This window comes from Podarcis melisellensis (genome assembly GCF_964234715.1).
Source record: "Podarcis melisellensis genome assembly, chromosome: 8".
Lineage (NCBI taxonomy): Eukaryota > Metazoa > Chordata > Lepidosauria > Squamata > Lacertidae > Podarcis > Podarcis melisellensis.
In genome coordinates, this window is record NC_138540.1 from 80,460,744 (window position 1) to 80,479,682 (window position 18,939).

Consider the following 18,939-nt stretch of genomic DNA (forward strand, 5'->3'; position numbering starts at 1 on the left):
TCCTTTATTAGACAGACAGGAGCAGGCCAGGTTGTCTTTTCTTAACCCCCAGACCACTTGGCACCCCTAAGTCTTCTACTGGGCCAGGGGATCACACTGATTCTCACTTAACCCGTTCTTCCAAAAAAACAAAGACAGCCCAGCTCATGCAGTTTGAGACAATGATTATTTTATTTTGACACAATTTTCAAGGTGGGATGACCGCAGGGGCTGAACAGAGGAGAGCCGTATCTTTTCCTCTTTCCTTGTGCAAGGACAATAGGTCTTTTGCTCTGCGGTTGATACGCTTCTGGGTTCAGAAGCTGGCCTCCGTCCCTCACTGCCATTGATCCAGCTACTTCGTTCTCCCTGCAGGAGTGAAGAATGTCTGCCAGCTTCCCTTCTGCTTCAGTTCTTGTTCTTCAGCTCTCGGGCGAGTTGACAGAGGCCGCAGAATGGACAGCAGGCCATGACCACCCAGTCCTCACAAATGGAGCCCTGGGTTTCGGAAACAAAGAGGCTGCGTTAAAATGGAAGGTCGGGGGTGTAGCAGGAAACCCCCCCCCCCATCATCCAGTTTGTACAAACTTCACACACACTCACACTCACACACTACATACGCCACACTTCTGTTATAAATTCATAGAAAAATCAACCATACATCGGATTTGCCCTGTTCCATTTTTATTTTATTCCATATGACAAGGACTATCAAAAGGGGGTGGCTTGGTTCTGGTCAGCCATAATCCCTTCACCATCTCAGCACATCCACAGGAGCCCTGCCCAGTTGTTATGCCAACCCTGATGATCCCAGACAGAAGACAATCAAGATCACAAAGAACTTGCATATGGGAGTGGATTCAGCATGGACTGAAACAAAGGACAATGATCAGATCTTCCCTCTGGGGGCAGGAAACTGCAAACTCCCCTTTGTCTCCTGGAAGTGACTCATGGGGAGGGGGAAAAGGAGGAAGCAGCCAGGTGACAGGACACTCAGGTTACCACCACAACTCCTCCCTCAACCCCTCCTTTCTGTAATGTATGCATGATGCTTCTGGGGGTGGGCTTGACCTAGAGGAGGGGAATTTCAAAAGTTTTTATAAGACCTTGCACACTATTCTTGTGGGTCTTTCCTCTCTCTTGCAAGTGAGGGGAACACCCTGTTGCAACAGTTCAATAAAGGCCAAGCCTACAGGCTGCTGTTTTGCTCCAAGTTATCCTGGTTGGTGTCTTTGTTTTGTCCAAGGGAGCCCTCGGATTTTTCCGGTAACAGGGGCAAGTGAAGTTGTGTAGCTCCCAAGAGACAAAACTTGAGACAGAGGCTGAAATTCCTAACCATCCAGGGATTCATTTCAGCCAAACTCAGGCAAATCAGCCTTAGAGCTGGTTCAGCAAAGGCACACCGCCCGCACATTGATTATTATAGCACTTTAAAAAAATTGCAAGAGCACTTTACTTTTGAATATGCAATTGTGTTTCCTGTTCTCGTGAGCAAAGTTCATTTTCCCAATGAGTCCCAAAGCAATGATAAAAGTCAATTCAAAAGCAACATCCATCAGGAAAATAAAGGGCACTTCACTTGGGGCATAAGAGAAAACAACTTAGGTGCCAGGCAGGCCTCTCTGGGGAGGGTATTCCAAATACAAGGGGCCACCACAGAAGAGGCCCTCCCTTCCTATTAATCCCTGCCATCAAATACTGCCAAATGACTAGAATAAAATGGCCCAGGATGTCCTCATGCATATAGTAGCAGCGTAATATGCAGAAGTCAGCAAATAAAGCTTTGAACAAAAAAGAAACACATTGTCACTTGGTGTCTGCGCGTCAAGCTGTTGCTAAAAGCCAGACTTCCAATGGTCAGCTGAAAAGTTGGGCAGCCCTAAGGAACTCTAATCATGGTAAGAAAACCAGCAATGGTAGGTGATGATTTACTACTTATACCCAGCCCATCCACCCCTGTTGTGTCTTCCTCCTTGGTAGGTTTCAGGTGCATAACTAGCTTGATAGCTACCAACATATTTTGAGAAAGGATGGGCAAATCTGTCAATTTTGGTTTGTCTCATTTTTTAAACGTTCCCAGTCTTAATTTCTCCACATTTCCACATCAGTTTGCAGGGCTTTTGTTTTTTTAAGTTGCTATGAAACTCATTATCATTTTGATGCAAATTTCTCTTAATATAGTTTGTATACAGTTTTGCCTAATTTACACATTTTTTGCAAAGCAATATTCCCATACATAATGCATTTTTGTATGGCCTTTGCAGTAATATACGCATTTCAATGCACACCTTGCCCTAGTATTTGCATATTTGTTCACATTGCTTGAACTGCGTTGCAACATTCAGAGAAGTGCAAATTTCAAAGGACGGCTGCGTTTTGGTTCGTGCATTGTGTCAGAAAATGCAAATTGGCAAGGTTTGCTTTTAAACATGAGCTTAATCAGATTCCTCCTCCGTGCCTAATTTCGAAATTATAAAAAGGTATTCATTAAAACAGACTGGGCTTTTCTTTTGGAGCAGAAGAGCAACTCCACCCCAAGCCCAACCCTGGCCATCCCATCAGTTTAACTACCACCCCAATCCCTCTCCCCACACCCATCTTTATTTGACTTCCCACATCTCACCTCAATGTGGAATCTCTCGCGCACACTGGTCCGCAGAGCAATGATAGTACCAGGCAGGTATGGGAGGCAGCAGCACTCACCTGCCTGCTCTGACACACGGCAGGCAAGGATGCACGGAACGAAGGTACCACAGAGACCTGGAGGAAGGGAGACAGAAGCATTCTGCATGTATCTGGAGGAAGGCAAAAGATTTCCAGTGAGGGCTCTGGAAACCAAGTCCTGTAGGGGATATGGATATGTTTAGCTGGGAGAAAAGAAGGTTAAGGGGATAGATTATAATCCAAAGAGGCTGTCAGGCAAAAGGTGGAGCAGATTTAAAACTATGGAACTTGCAATTGCAGGAGGTGGTGAAGGCCACCAATTTGGTTGACCACCGGTGCTTTCATAGAATCATGCATTACTTTAAGTACTGTATTTTTCCATGTACAAGACGATGTTTCCCCCCATTTTTTTTAAGTTTAAAATTGGGGGTTGTCTTATACATGGAATGTTGCAGTTAATTATTTCTGAATTTTAGGCTCAAAAAATAAGGGGTGTCTTATACGTGGAAAAATACAGTAAATGCATGTTTTTGGGTTTTGTTGGCGGGCGGAATGGTCTGGGGGCTAGTTATTCAAAACATGTCTAGTTGCCGTACCGCTCTGACCAGTAGGTTGGGCCAGTTGAATTTAGAGAATTAAAAGGCTGTTTGGTGGAGACAGCGAGATAATAAAAACATCCACTTGGTGGCAGCAGTGAGGTTAAGTAGGAGGAGGGGTTAGCTAAGCTCATGGGCAGGCAAACTAAGGCCCGGGGGCCGGATGCGGCCCAATCGCCTTCTAAATCTGGCCCGCGGACGGTCTGGGAATCAGCATGTTTTTACATGAGTAGAATGTGTTCTTTTATTTAAAATGCATCTCTGGGTTATTTGTGGGGCATAGGAATTTGTTAATTTCTTTTTTCCCCAAAATATAGTCCGGCCCCCCAAAAGGTCTGAGGGACAGTGGACCGGCCTCCTGCTGAAAAAGTTTGCTGACCCCTGGCTAAGCTGGTTTGCTTGCCTCCCTTTCTTTGCACGGTGCAGGTCACACTTGCATCCTGTGCTGTTACACCCCAGTTGCAGTCTGTCACTCTGACCATTACACATCACTGTCTCCCAATGCCTAAGCTTCCTGCATAAGCCTAATGCAGAAGATTCCTTCCATCAGCCTGTTTCTTCCTAATGCTTCACCTCATTCTTCCTAATTACTTCTTCCCCTGTATTTTCCTTTTTTCTCCCCGTGCCGCTCGCCTTTACATTTAGATGGTGAATCTGATGGCAGGGCCCGTGCTATTCCTAATTTCTGCATTGCCCCAAGCAGTTTTAAGTAACAATATAAAAAAGGCACGCACTGTCCATGAGGGAGGTGCCATCTGTTTCGAAGGAACACCAAGTTTCACGCATATAGAAAAATCCTTGGGGGCAAGAGGGGGCCAAACAAACCAACAACAACCTAGTGCAGACGGTGCATGCTCAGTGGGAACAGAATGCTTTTTGACTAGTGGGCGGGAAACAGACCTTGGAAGAAATAGGTAATGGAGTATCCTGGGAAAGGGCATGCCTGGCTGGGACCCTGTACAAGATCACTCCACAGTGTAACGGTTTCCTGCAAGTGCCGGTAATAAAAATAGCCTCACGTATTAGCAACAACCGATCCCTCGCCCCTTCTAGGTTGGCTAACTTTTGATTTCAATAATCTTGCTCTTTTCAGGGAAGGCAGGCAGGGAAAGGGCAGCCCCGTGGATCGATCAGTGGCAAAATCTTGAGTTTCCTGGCTCTTCTGATTGCCTGACAGACAGCTCATTAGCCCTCCTTCCTTCTTCTCATGTACAGCCTACCACTTGAGTGGCAGAAAGGAACTGCTAGCTGCCAACACACACCCCAATTACTCACAGATGCCCATATCTGAACAGCAGTCACACAGGTCTGTATTCCAGGCCCCTTGGTTGCTCAAAGTGTAGCTGGCGCCAACAGCTTGTGGCTGGGCATCGATGATGAACTCCGTCTGATAGGCCATGTCAGCTCCTGGAAAGTGGAGAGGAGAGGCAGGAGAGCTCCTGTTATTCCCCACCATCAGACCCAGGCCCCAGCTGTGGGATTTAAGGTGCTTTGGGTAATGGTTAGCCCTTGGAACCAACCCGGTCACAAACCCTCCAGGTGTCCCCATTTTCCAGGGACAGTCCCACATTTACAGAAGCCGTCCCGGTTTATGATTTGATCCTGAAATGTCCCGCTTTTCTTTAAAGGTAAAGGTGCCCCTGACCATTAGGTCCAGTCACGGATGACTCTGGGGTTGCGGCGCTCATCTTGCTTTATAGGCCGAGGGCGCCGGCGTTTGTCCGCATAACATGACTTGCGGGTCATGTGGCCAGCATTACTAAGCCGCTTCTAGTGAACCAGAGCAGCACACAGAAACGCTGTTTACCTTCCCTCAAGAATGGTACCTATTTATCTACTTGCACTTGACATGCTTTCGAACTGCTAGGTGGGCAGGAGCTGGGATCAAACAATGGGAGCTCACCTCGTCGCAGGGATTCGAACCACCGACCTACTGATCGGCAAGCCCTAGGCTCTGTGGTTTAGACCACAGCGCCACCCGCGTCCCTATCGCTTTTCTTTAGGACGTCCCTATTTTCATTAGGGAGGGTATGGAGCTATGCGACCCCCGAGCCAAGGAGATAAGTAACTATACAACCTTTAGAAGACATGTGAAGGCAGCCTTGTAAAGTATAGGGAAGTTTTTAAATGTTTAATGCTCTATTATGTTCGTTGGAAGCTGTCCAGAGTGGTTGGGGAACCATGTCAGAGGGACAGAGTATAACTAATAAAATTATCATTATCGTTATGGAACAGGACGTCCCTATTTTCTTCGGAGAAAGGTTGGAGGGTATGCAACTCACCAATCCTGGCTTGTATTTTGAGGTTTTTTGCCAGCCCCCTCTCTTTATCTGCATTTAATTATAAACCACAGTTAAGCTTAATTGTGGTTGAAGTGTGAGTGTGCAGTCTGCTGGTCTATGGCGACAGGGATAATGGCTATTTCACTCCTTCCCTGTTGCTAACTGCACTGCGTGGAGCTAAGCCATGGTTTGGTTTAGGATTACATGCAAACCCAGGCTCATGGTTTGTTTCCCCCCAAACCATGAGCAGTAGGCCAAGAACAAACCATGGTTGTTATGTACTGAACTTCTCACCCTGGGCCAGCAGGGGGATACTGTAGATAGTTATGCAAATGAAGGATCGAAAGTGACGTTCAGTGATTGGATAGTTTTAGAAAGTTGTTACAGTAACGTTGTACTGGAGCTCTATATAAGCAGGCTGACTGAACCCTTCAGTTCAGTTCTCTTCTGGCCTCTGAATAAACAAGAGCTGTTTGAAGAATCGCTGTGTCGTCTGATATGTTCACCCACAACTTAACAATGGTTACAACTTGTGTTTTGCTTAAAGTGAGATATAAATCCCAAACCTGGGGTTCTGATGTAATACTAAGCTAAAACATCGCTTAGCACCCGGCAGGGGGAAGAATGAAGCAGCTACAATGTCTGCTCTGTTTCCTAGCCTTTAAACGATAGTTCAACTTAACCATGGCTTTCAAATGACATGCAAACCAGCCTGCAGCTGCGTACACACTCCTGTTTACTCTGCATCTGGTTGGCTCCCACCCCCACCACTTCGAAAGTGGTGTAAAGTCATGTCGTTCCTCAGCAAATGCTGCCTTTTGATGCATGCCCCCCTCCAGAAACCACCTCCGATCCAAATTGAGAAAAAGTACGACCTAGCTGTGTTTTAAGCTGGTATTGTGTACGCAGCCTGTCTTGCTGCACATCTCCTGCTCATTTTTGTGGGGTTTGGTCAAAGGGACCCTTCCCCTGTGGATTGTGGTGGCTCGGTTCTATCCTGCTGCTATCTTTAATGGCCCTCAAAACGACTCCCTTTGCCTCATGGCATCTTGCTAGGGTGGAGGAAGATGGAGACCTGTTGGCATGGCAACAAGGTAGACTCGTGCTCAGATAGCCGATCTCTTGCGGAGATCCTTGAATGACCTCCTCAGGCTGTGTTCCTACAACCACATCTGCTCAAACAGGCCCCAAACACCCGTTTTTTTGCTCTTGTTTGAAGCCACGTTGAGATGGTCTTAGCTTTTCAGTTCTCCTTGAGGGTTGCATGGAGACATTTTAGGCAGAAATCTAGTTTGTTCCCAGACAATCTGAGTGAGCATTTTGGGCAAGGCCCCAAATACAAAGTGGAAGAACTATTTCCAAACAATACAGGAAACGCCTAGAGAGGACAAGAAGCTCACACCCTCATAGCAAATATATCTGCTCTGCAAAAGAATCTATCTCTCTCTTTGCTGAAGTCTGTGAAAGGAAGAGATTGAGGATGAGGAAATTGGTCAGGGTCAACAGAGAATGCCTTCAGATTTTCACACAGAAACGCTGAGTACACACCATATATTTAAAACATATTTTTATCCCCCAAAGAATCCTTCTAAACCACTCTGAAAATTATAGCTCTGTGAATGGAAGGGGTGTGTGTGTGTGTGTGTGTGTGTGTGTGTGTGTCCCCTAACAACTCTTAGCAAACTACATTTCCCAGGAGTCTTTTGGGGGTGTTGATTGTTTAAAGGGATATGAAAGTGTTTTAAATGTATGGTGCGGATGGGCCCTCTGAGTTAATTTGTAAGAAAAACCACTAACAAATACAATAAATAATAATAAATATGGGCTCCTTGCAAATAAACCAAAAGACTATGGCCACATTCAACCATACATTTAAAGCACTATGATGCCAATCTAAACAGTCATGGCGTCACCCAAAGTATTCTGGGAGCTGTTATTTGCTAAGGGTGCCGTTGGGTGAGACCCATTCCCCTCGCAGAGCTACAATTTTCAGATTGGATTAACAATTAATCCCTTTTCACAGAGAACTCTGATAGTTGTTGCTCCGTGAGAGGAATAGGGGTCTCCTCAAAACTCCCAGCACCTTTAACACATTACAGCTCCCATAATTCTTTGGGGGGGGAGCCATGTTTGTTTAAAGAAGCACCATAGTGCTTTCAATGCTGGGTATGAATGTGGTCCATGTCTCCAATGATCTTGCCTACAGGCGGCGCATATACTTGGTAGTTCTAGCCCTGGGGAACATGTTACGCTGTCAGATAACGTGTGGTTATCTGAAATGAAAAGGGACCAATGGCGCTGGAGGAAAATTAAGGGTGGAACTATAGTGTGTACAATCCAGCCATTATCAGGAGTTTCTGTCCACGCAGTTTTGATAAAAGAACGGAACTTCCTTTTCACGAGAGCCGGATTGGCTTCGTTTGGGACTGGGCCCAGAACAAGAAAATTATGTGGGAGTTGTGGATATAATAGTAATATACCCGAGAGGACTGGCACGGAACACCATTTTTAATCTGCACATAAGTCAGCAGTTTATACAGCAACCCTTAGGGCATCTCTCTTCAAGTTACCTTTCTAAAAGAAAGTGTTGGCTGGTGTCCCAAGCAAGGCAATGTGTCTAAATTATTTACTGTCACCAGAGTTTGCCCTGGCACAAAGGATATATTCAGGCCTGGAGTACTTTTTTTTTGTTTGTTTTCTGTTAAGGACAAATCCTGTGATAGTTTCATCCCACAACTGACTCCTTCCGGAAAGCATATCCGTTTATATTTGCCAGAAGTTTTTGTATTTTAAACAAGGTTGCCAAATTTTGAGCAGGGTCTGGATGCAGCCGTGCCTTTGACAGAGAGGTTTTATCACATTTAACTCCATGCTATTAAAAGCTACAGTTGCTGATCTCTACATGTCAAACCTCTTTTAAAAGGATAGTGGCGTTTCTGACTGGCCCTTTTTTTATATTATTATTATTGCTCTGCTGGTAACCTCATTTTAAGAGATGTGGATTCATGAAGATGTATCTCCTTAGAGGAGGAAAAACCTCAGGCCACAATAAACTAGTTAGCCTCCAAGGTGCCACCGGATTTTATGGGAGAGAAAGTCCTGTTGAAATCAATGAGAATTAAGCACTTAACTGTGCTCAACTGCCACTGAAATCAATGAGCTTAAAAGTCCAATCCTAAAAACATTTACTTGAAAGTAAATCCCATTGATTTCAATGCAGCTTACTTCAAAGTATCTGTGCTATAGCTCTGAACGCAGTTTAGATTTCTTGGGACTGTAGTGCAGTTCCTGACTTCTGCATGCTACAGGCAGACATGAATGTATGTGCTCCTGGCATTTCTCTTTCAGGGGCTAGTCTACACGACATTCATTTTATTTTTTAAAAAATAGCTTCTACTGCACAGTTTTAGCATGTATAGTGCTTTACAATCCCCCCCCCCCAAGCCTTTATTCTTTGCAATCAGGGCCAGATTTAGGTTTGATGAGGTAATAGCTTTATATGTCCAGCTGTCCTTTGTCAACAACAAATTGTCACTGTTTTTTGTGCTTAATATATGCTATATGGTAATTTATGGACCTAATAGGTATCTAAAGCCATTTACACATGCAGAATGTAGGCACCCTATATATAGAAATGAGCAAACCAGTGATATTTTAGGGAGCAGGGTGGCAGGCGGGGCCCATGACTTACATCATAGGAGCCTAACACAACACAAAACACTGTTGCTGTAGGTTTTGCTGATGTAGGTTTTATTTTATTTGTTTTTTATCTTATATTTTGGAAATGTACATCCAGTTTTTTCCCCTTTAAATTTTTGGGGGGACCCCCAAGAGAGTGGGAAGGGACGCGGGTGGCGCTGTGGCCTAAACCACAGAGCCTAGGGCTTGCCGACCAGAAGCTCGGCGGTTCGAATCCCCGTGATGGGGTGAGCTCCTGTTGCTTGGTCCCTGCTCCTGCTAACCTAGCAGTTCGAAAGCACATCAAAGTGCAAGTAGATAAATAGGTACCATTCTTGCAGGAAGGTAAACGGCGTTTCCGTGTGCTGCTCTGGTTCGCCAGAAGCGGCTTAGTCATGCTGGCCACATGACCAGGAAGCTGTATGCCGGCTCCCTCAGCCAATAAAGCGAGATGAGCGCTGCAACCCCAGAGTCGGCCACGACTGGACCTTTAAGAGAGTGGGGCCCCAAGCTATAGGGCTTGTTTAGCTTATACGTAAATATGGCACTGTTTGCAACCGTGTCAAGAAGGCTACACGCCCCCTTTTCAGATACCGAAAACTGAGAGGTTGTGCAAGGCACACCCAGTGATTCATTGGGTGGGTTACTAGCTTCACAAAGAAATTAAAGCAGTGACCTTTTCCCTCCGGGCAGGCATTGGAATATTTCGCCTCTATAGTTTGTGTGCCAGGCAGCCATTAACTGTGTAGGACCAGGGCCGGAAAAAGAGGTGGCAAACCTTTTCAATGGCTCAGCTGGGATTCAAACCCAGTTTTCAAGGAGTTCAGCTGCTGCACCCACCTTGGGGTGTTGTCCAGTATCCTTTCTATCTCACTGCACTCAATACAGCTGGGTGGCTGTTTAGCCATCATTTAAAAGGATATTCCAAGGGGGAAACAGGTGAAAATCTTTTAAATGGGGGGTCCACGGCACAAGACTGGGGGGCTACAGAGGGACGCGAGAAGTGGAGAAAAGAGAGAAGTGACCAAGAATCGAAAAGAAAACAGAATATCTTAAAAGTTTCCACAGCTTTGGGATAAAGTGAATTTGTTTTTCATGGCATTTCCTACTTCGTATTTGGTAGAATCAGGTTTCAGTCATGTGAATTACCACATTTTCCCATGTATAAGACTAGGATTTTTTCCAAAAAAATAATGTCAAAAATTAGGGGGCATCTTCTACACAAATGGCACATGGGTGGCGCTGTGGGTTAAACCACAGAGCCTAGGACTTGCCGATCAGAAGGTCGGCGGTTCGAATCCCCACGACGGGGTGAGCTCCCGTTGCTTGGTCCCTGCTCCTGCCAACCTAGCAGTTCGAAAGCATGTCAAAGTACAAGTAGATAAATAGGTACCGCTCCGGCGGGAAGGTAAACAGTGTTTCCTTGCGCTGCTCGGATTCACCAAAAGTGGCTTAGTCATGCTGGCCACATGACCTGGAAGCTGTACACCGGCAACCTTGGCCAGTAAAGCGACATGAGCGCCGCAACCACAGAGTCGTCCGTGAATGGACCTAATGGTCAGGGGTCCCTTTATACACAAATAGTGCTGAGGGTGGACTGGTGATTGGTTGTTGCTGTAAAAAATAGGGGGCGTCTTATACATGGGGGGGTCTTATAGATGGAAAAATACGGCGTGTACTCAGTCTAACACGGAATTACCTTAACATAATGGACAGAGGTGGTATTTGGTTATCCCTCACAACAACAAAACTGGATATTTTAAAAAGCTTGTTTTTGGTCATCAAGCACAAGGGTCCCATTGATCAAGAAACTCTTAAAGTATACATTTTTATGTAATTGTGTATATTATAAAAATTATACATAAAACATGTTCTATTTACAAACAAAACATTGAACTAGCTACCTTTCTACTGGTAGGACAGAGGGTTCACAGGAAGGAAATGAGGTCGGAAGGGAGCCACAGTCGGAAAAAGGTTGAGAAACACTGTTTTAAACAAAGGACAAAGCAGGCTGCAGATTCGCTTAAATTTTGCATATCCTAATATATATGGATAAATGTAGCTGTAGAAATGGCTCCTCTAATTTAAGCAAATACAATGCATCTCTGATCCCCCCCCCGGTCTTTCTTCTTTCCAGAGGTGGATTCAAGGTACCTGACAGATGTTTTAAGAGCACTCTGGGGTCTAAATACCATCAGGAAGGAGACCGATTTGCGAAGTGGCCTTCACTAGGCAAAAAGAAGTGTGTGCTGGGGCAAAGTGTCCCAAAAGGGTGTTGTCATGGGAGGCCTAACAGTGCTTCCCAGACAGCCCACCTGAGTCACATTACATCTTCCCATCAAGAAGATAACCTGAAGTCACTCCTCAGGTGACTGGTCTCTGCCTAAATAGCCTGAGATAGCCATGAGACTCCAGGAAACCCACAAAATATTCCTAGGACTTCCACCTTTACTAGAGCTGCTTTTTGGATTAACAACACAGGTGTGACTTGTCAGAGGAGCATTTTTCCTACTATTGCTTAGCTCTCAGCCTGCTATTTATTTATTTCTGTTCTTTTTCTATCTAAACCTTTCCCCATGGACTGCAAGAAGATCAAACCTCTTCATTCTGAAGGAAATCAGCCCTGGGTGCTCACTGGAAGGACAGATCCTGAAGCTGAGGCTCCAAGACTTTGGCCACCTCATGAGAAGAGAAGACTCCCTGGAAAAGACCCTGAGGTTGGGAAAGATGGAGGGCACAAGGAGAAGGGGACGACAGAGGACGAGATGGTGGGACAGTGTTCTCGAAGCTACCAGCATGAGTTTGCTCAAACTGCGGGAGGCAGTGGAAGACAGAAGTGCCTGGCGTGCTCTGGTCCATGGGGTCACGAAGAGTCGGACATGACTAAACGACTAAACAACAACAAAACCTTTTCCCGAGCAGTCTTTCGGGGCTTGCAAGAACAGCTTCCTCCAAGGAAATAAGTTTGTTCTTATCTGCGGTTTCTTCAAGCAAGCCAGGAACAAACCTGCACTACCTAAATGACGCTCAGGATCCCTTCCAACACTATAATTCTATGATCTCACCACAGTGGGGAAGACTAGCCAGTTCTTTGCCTGGGTGTCAGCTGTTGATGAGCAACAAAATTAAGATGTGATTTGGGCTGGACAGTTCTTCAGATAGAGGACTCCTTCATGTATGGCTATTCTAAATGCAGTTCCACTGCTCTCTACCAGGCAATCCTGATCTCACCACTATTAATCCACTTTATGATACCTGAATCAGTTCCCACCTGGTTTTTCCAAGTGTCTTGAACTACAGCTCCCATCACTCCCAGCAGGCTCAGCTGAAGGCTGAACTACATGTTCAGGCTACACCAGGCACCTCTCAATAGTCCCTTTATATTCCCTTCCCTCAGGCACAGCAAACAACTGAGCAGTGCTTGACCAAACAGGAACATTGCCCTTCCACCCATACTGAAATGCACACATCTCCTCAATATTCGCTTGGCTCAGACATTTTGCAGAAAACAACAGGAGAGACCTGTTGGGTTGTGATCGCCTAGCAACTGCAGACAACAAGCAAGTGGGGTTGTGGTTCCCAAATTGCATCCAGAATCAATCTCCAGAATCACCTTCCTTGGAACTTTCCCATGGCAGCTCAGCTTCATCGGGAGATAGCTTGCTCACTGCTAGGACTCTTCTCCTGCAATATGTTCCAGGGGTCTGCAACTTTCACGCAGTGTGGCAGGTGATGCTCACTACCACACTTAGCCAACAGTCTGCTTGCAACAAGTATGTGCTCTAAACCCACCCCTGCAACATACAAGGGTTACCTGGCAAGCCACACAGGACACATCAATGTGGAATCACAGAATTGTAGCATTTGGAAGGGACCCACGAAGGTCCTCTAGTCCAGCCCCCTGCAGTGCACGAATATTTCACCTCCCAACATGGGGCTCGAATCCACCACCATGAGATTAAGAGTCTCATGTGCTACCGACTGAACTATCCCAGCACTTCCCTCTTAAAGTAGGAAGTCAGAAAATGACTAGACTAAGGAAAGGGCATGTATGCATTTTCCATGTGCTTGGAAGCACATAAAAGAAGTCTGAAGGGCAGCACAGAACGGTTTAATGCAAACCACCCCACCCCAAAAGCCATGCATTTGTCATTTAGGTCGCTAGCCTCCCCCCCACCCCAAACACCAGCCCGTCATGAATGGAAAGTTTGCTAATATTTCTGTGAAAGCTTTCCTTGCTCACCTGGTTTTTTCCCCCCTGGAACTTCAGGTTCTGTGTTGACCAGATGACTTTGGGTAAAGAAACAAGTTGGGTGGGGTTCTGTTGGCGCCTCTTATATATATATGTACTAGGTTGGAAGGGCGGGGAGTGGGGGGAGTAGCAATTTGCTGTGGGGAAGGAGCAGATAAGGGAGAAAACAGCAGCCTGCCTTGGAGCAAGTTATTTAAGGTGGAGGAGGGGACCTGGAAATTGGGACATCTAGGAGGTCGGATAAAGTAAGTGGGTGTGCTTTGGGAAATAACAGTCGCATACAACTTCACACTGGAAAGGGCTTTGGGTATCATTTTCAATCACAAAAAGAAAGTGAGAAAGCTGGAATCTCCCCCCAAATGTAGCATAACAGGAGACCAACCTGAGAAGTACCAGGTTGCAAACCGTTGTGAATGTTAAAGCCCTTCCACCTTTAGTTCATCCAACTGGGCCTGCTAGCCCAATTTTAAAAAATAAAAATAACCAGGGAGTTCCTGATCTCTTCCATTCACATCCCTTCTCTCTGAGTTGAGTCAACTAGCTAGTGTTTAGGAAAAAAACTTCTCTAGGCCCAGCTCAAGGCCCAGCTCATCGGGGTGCAAGTCCCCCCGCAGGTCTATGCAGTCAGTAAAAGTTCCAGCCAAGTAAAGGTGTAGCAGGAACCCCCCCCCCTCATCATTCAGTTTGTACAAACTTCACACACACTCACACTCACACACTACATACGCTACGCTTCTGTTATAAATTCATAGAAAATCAACCATACATCGGATTTGCACTGTTCCACTTTTATTTTACTCCATGAAGGAAGGACTACAAAAGGAAGTTTTATTTTACTCCATGAAGGAAGGCCAGCCATAGTCCCTTGAACATCCCAACACATCCCAGCACATCCACATCCACAGGAGCCCTGCCCAGTTGCTATGCCAACCCTGATGGTCCTAGACAGAAGACAATCAAGATCACAGAGAACTTCCATATGGGAGTGGATTCAGCATGGACTGGAACAAAGGACAATGATCAGATCTTCCCTCAGGGGGCAGGAAAATGACTCATGGGGAGGGGGGAGAAGGGAATCAGCCGGGTTACGGGACACTCAGGTTAACACCACAACTGCTCCCTCAACCCCTCCTTTCTGTAATGTGTGCATGATGTTTCTGGGGGTGGGCTTGACCTACAGGATGGGAATTTCAAAAGTTTTTATAAGGTCTTGCACACCATTTTTCTGTGTCTTTCCTCTCTCCTGCAAGTGAGGGGAGCACCCTGTTGCAACAGTTCAATAAAGGCCAAGCCTACAGGCTGCTGTTTTGCTGCAAGTTATCCTGGTTGGTGTCTTTGTTTTTGTCCAAGGGAGCCCTCAGATTTTTCCGGTAACTAAGGTAAAGGGACCCCTGACTGTTAGGTCCAGTCACGGACAACTCTGGCGTTGCAACGCTCATCTTGCTTTATTGGCCAAGGGTGCCGGTGTACAACTTCCGGGTCATGTGGCCAGCATGACTAAGCCGCTTCTGGCGAACCAGAGCAGCGCACAAAAACGCCCTTTACCTTCCTGCCGGAAGATACTTATCTACTTGCACTTTGACGTGCTTTCGAACTGCTAGGTTGGCAGGAGCAGGGACCGAACAACGGGAGCTCACCCCGTAGCGGGGATTCGAACCGCCGACCTTCTGGTTTAACCCACAGCGCCACGCCAAAACAGCAGTCAGTAGACCATGATCCATATTGTTGCACAACAGGTCCCCACAGGAGTAAGAACCCTGAGCATGGGGTGACACCCTCTTTTAAAACTTCTCTCTTTGCCCCAGAATACACTTTGAGAGGCATCATTGATATATCATCACTACATCACTAGCATGTCACAAATGGGGAGGGGTATATAAAGGTTACACAAGTTCAACATTAGGTCACTTGATCAGACACCTTTCCCAACATCTCTTAAGTACCCATCATCAAAAGAACAATAAAACTCTTGACATATTCTTGCCCTCAGGACTTGTCTGGAGACGGGCTTGCAGAACACCTGACTCGCTAAACTGCCTCTGCAGATGTCTAGTGTTGTCCCCTTGGTCACTCCCTGGGTAGGGTGCCGAGAATGTGATCTCACGCTTCAGGGGAATTGTGGCGAGATGCCCTGCTGCCCACGTGACTTCCTGCTTCTTGGTTCAAGGAGGGAGGTGGAGCCCAAATTCACCTTTCTTTAAGGGTTAAAATGGCGTTGGAATGAGGAGAGTTGGTTAAAGTATGGATTTTCTATGAATTTATAAAGCTAGGTATCTTCCCTGAGCTGTCAAATCGAAAGGATACATTCAGGCATAATATTTAAAGATGTAAAAGGTAAAAGTAAAGGAACCCCTGACCATTAGGTCCAGTCGCTGACGACTCTGGAGTTGCAATGCTCATCTCGCTTTACTAGCCGAGGGAGCCAGCGTACAGCTTCTGGGTCATGTGGCCAGCCTCTTCTGGCAAACCAGAGCAGTGCACGGAAATACTGTTTACCTTCCCGCTGGAGCGGTACCTATTTATCTACTTGCACTTTGACGTGCTGTCGAACTGCTAGGTTGGCAGAAGCAGGGACCGAGCAACGGGAGTTCACCCCGTTGTGGGGATTCGAACCGCCAACCTTCTGATCGGCAAGCCCTAGGTTCTGTGGTTTAACCCACAGTGCCACCCGCGTCCCTATTTAAAGATGTGCCTCCCAATGTCATTTCTGTAACACTAGCTTGTTTCAGATCCTGTTTTAAAATGAGCAGAACTTATTCTTAGGATGGAAGCACCTCTTCTCGCATCAGACTGTGGATCCTGGCATGTCAGGGGTGGAACTGTAGCTTAGCATTGGACCACAATGCCCAGTTTCACCCTCCAGGAAGTGTGGAAAAGAGTCCTCTCTGAAATTCAGGCCACCAGTGTTTCTGGAACTCGGGTCCCCAGCCATTGTTGGACCACTTACTTCCATCATCCCTAGCTAACAAGACCAGTGGTCAAGGGTGATGGGAGTTGTAGTCTTAGAAACATAGAATTGCAGAGTTGGAAGGGACCCCGTCTAAGACCCTGCAATGCAGGGATCTTTTGCCCAACAACAGCTGGTGAGTCAAGTTTGAAAAACGCTGGTAGAGCAAGGATGGAGAACCCTTGCCCTCAGGTGTGGCTGGGCAGGTAGGGGTGGGGCTTTCTGACCAGGCCTAGGCATTGAAGGTTATCAAGTCCTCACCATCTGTTTATGTTTCAGTGACTAATCTAACAAGCATGGCTATAGTCTGGAAAATGAATAAACAACATGCCCTACTTTTCCGTGTATAAGATTAAGGTTTTTTATTTTAAAATTACAGTGGTACCTCAGGTTAAGTACTTAGTTTGTTCCGGAGGTCCGTACTTAACCTGAAACTGTTCTTAACCTGAAGCACCACTTTAGCTAATGGAGCCTCCTGCTGCTGCTGCACCACCGGAGCACGATTTCTGTTCTCATCCTGAAGCAAAGTTCTTAACCTGAAGCACTGTTTCTGGGTTAGCAGAGTCTGTAACCTGAAGCGTATGTAACCTGAGGTACCACTGTATGTCAAAAATTGGGGGTCATCTTATACAGTGGTAACTTGAGTTACAAACACCTCAGGTTACAAACGCCTCAGGTTACAAACTCCTCTAACCTGGAATGAGTTACCTCGAGTTGAGAACTTAGCCCCAGGATGAGAATGGAAACTGTGTGCCAGGGGCGCAGCTGCAGCAAGAGGCCCCATTAGCTATTGTGTGTGTTATTGGTTGCTGTGGCAAGGGCTGTTGTTGATTGGCTGTCGCTGCGGCAATTAGGAGGGTGATTGGTGGCTTCTGTCGGTGAGGGGACAGACGATAGCTGCCTTTTGCAATGTGTGTGAGTGGCAGCATAGGTCAGGCGGGGAGCGAATTTCGGCAATTCCCCCTAAAAAAAGCTTAGCAATTCTGGGCTACCCTCCTCGAAAAAAGCTCACTAACTATGGGCAATCCTCCCCTCAAAAAGCTCAACAATTCAGGAAAATCTCCCCTCATTTTCTTAATTTGGAGTCCCCCCAAATAGGGGGAGTCTTATACACGGGGACGTGTTATACACAGAAAAATACAGTAGTTCTTAGTTTTCCCCTTTCGCACAACTCTCCCTTCTCACATTTCTCCCTCTGCCATGAAATCATTTTGGTTTAAGTTTCCAATGTTAAATACCCTTCAACCACCCCTTTCTATTTCCTTTATTTTAAAAGTGCATTTTTATTTTTATTTTACAAACCTGTAGAACCCTAGAACCCTTGTTTGCTCTCATCTCCCCATGGATCCCTGTGTTGCACCTACGTGAATGTTTCCTAGGAAAGTAATATGCTGGCAAAGTATAACAGCCTGGTATTTTCTGCCAATAAAATTGCCTTGGCAGAAATTGGAATGAGCTTGTCTAAATCCTGTCCTAAAACACTCCGGTTCACTCATTATCGAAGGGATGTCACATGTAGCTGGCACCTACTTTTACCTCCTCCTTACACTTGTGATTGGCGGTTCACCTAAACATCCTTAAAACATGTGATTTCAGCCTAAGGCTGTGTATACACCTAGGCTGGATCTACACAGATATAAAAAAACGCTATGAAAAACCCACTATAAAAATATATATGCAATTTGCTGTTGAGCTCTACAGCCCCATCTCGTTTCACATTTTTATAGCACACTTATAACATCATAGGGGCGCGGGTGGCACTGTGGGTTAAACCACAGAGCCTAAGAGGTTAAGGCCATAGAGTAAGTTGTCCTGCCAGGCTTAGCTAGATCATAGCCCCTCACCTTGGGAGAAAGGGCTACCAGACTCTTTGTTCTCTCACTTCAACCATGCAAAGCCTACCAGTAAGGAGGTATAAGCTGGGTGCTCCAGACTTAGACCACATGGCTTAAGCAAACCATCTTTGTGCTTCTATACACATAATTTAGAAACACTTTCTATTTTGGAACCTAATTTATACTGCCTGTCATTTCTTGCTGTTGTATGGATATGCACATGAACCTGACCTTTGAAGAGTTTGTAAGTAAACCAATTTTAACTTACCAAATGTGTGGTCTCCTTCTATGCTAAGGGAAGGGAGGAACTTTGGAAGCAACTTAGAAGGGGATGTTTTAAAGGTCCAACAGCTTATAATTCTATGCTTTACTTTCCTGCATGTTTTGTGATTTTAAATCTCTGCTGGGGTTCTCTAACCAAAGAGTACTTGCCCCAAACCTGGATCTAGGCACCCAGGGAATTCTGCTTTTGTTCTTGAACCATATTAACCAACATAAATTGCAGTTCCCAGGATTCTTTGAAGGAGGTAAAGAGCTTTAAACATAAGGTTTGTACACAGCCTAAGAATTGAAAGGCCAGGGAAAGCCAAAGATAGATTTTGTCCAGGGTGCAGAGCACCCTGGGGTGAGTAGTTTTGTTGGGGCTGTGTTACTTGGGGTGGTGGTTAGGAATACTCTGGATAGCTCCGTCGGTAAATCATGAGAC

General features: G+C 45.9%; 1 protein-coding gene across 1 annotated transcript; it reads right to left on the reverse strand.

The window, feature by feature from the left end:
- Nucleotides 1–152: 152 nt before the first annotated feature.
- Nucleotides 153–13,513, reverse strand: LOC309376216 (cornifelin homolog A-like). The gene is made up of 4 exons (XM_081922489.1): nucleotides 13,448–13,513; nucleotides 4,515–4,650; nucleotides 2,603–2,739; nucleotides 153–477 (listed from the first exon to the last, which is right to left on the reverse strand). Exons 2-4 carry the CDS (start codon nucleotides 4,636–4,638, stop codon nucleotides 388–390), a joined length of 351 nt encoding a protein of 116 aa, XP_081778615.1. The 5' UTR covers nucleotides 4,639–4,650; nucleotides 13,448–13,513; the 3' UTR covers nucleotides 153–387.
- Nucleotides 13,514–18,939: the final 5,426 nt, after the last annotated feature.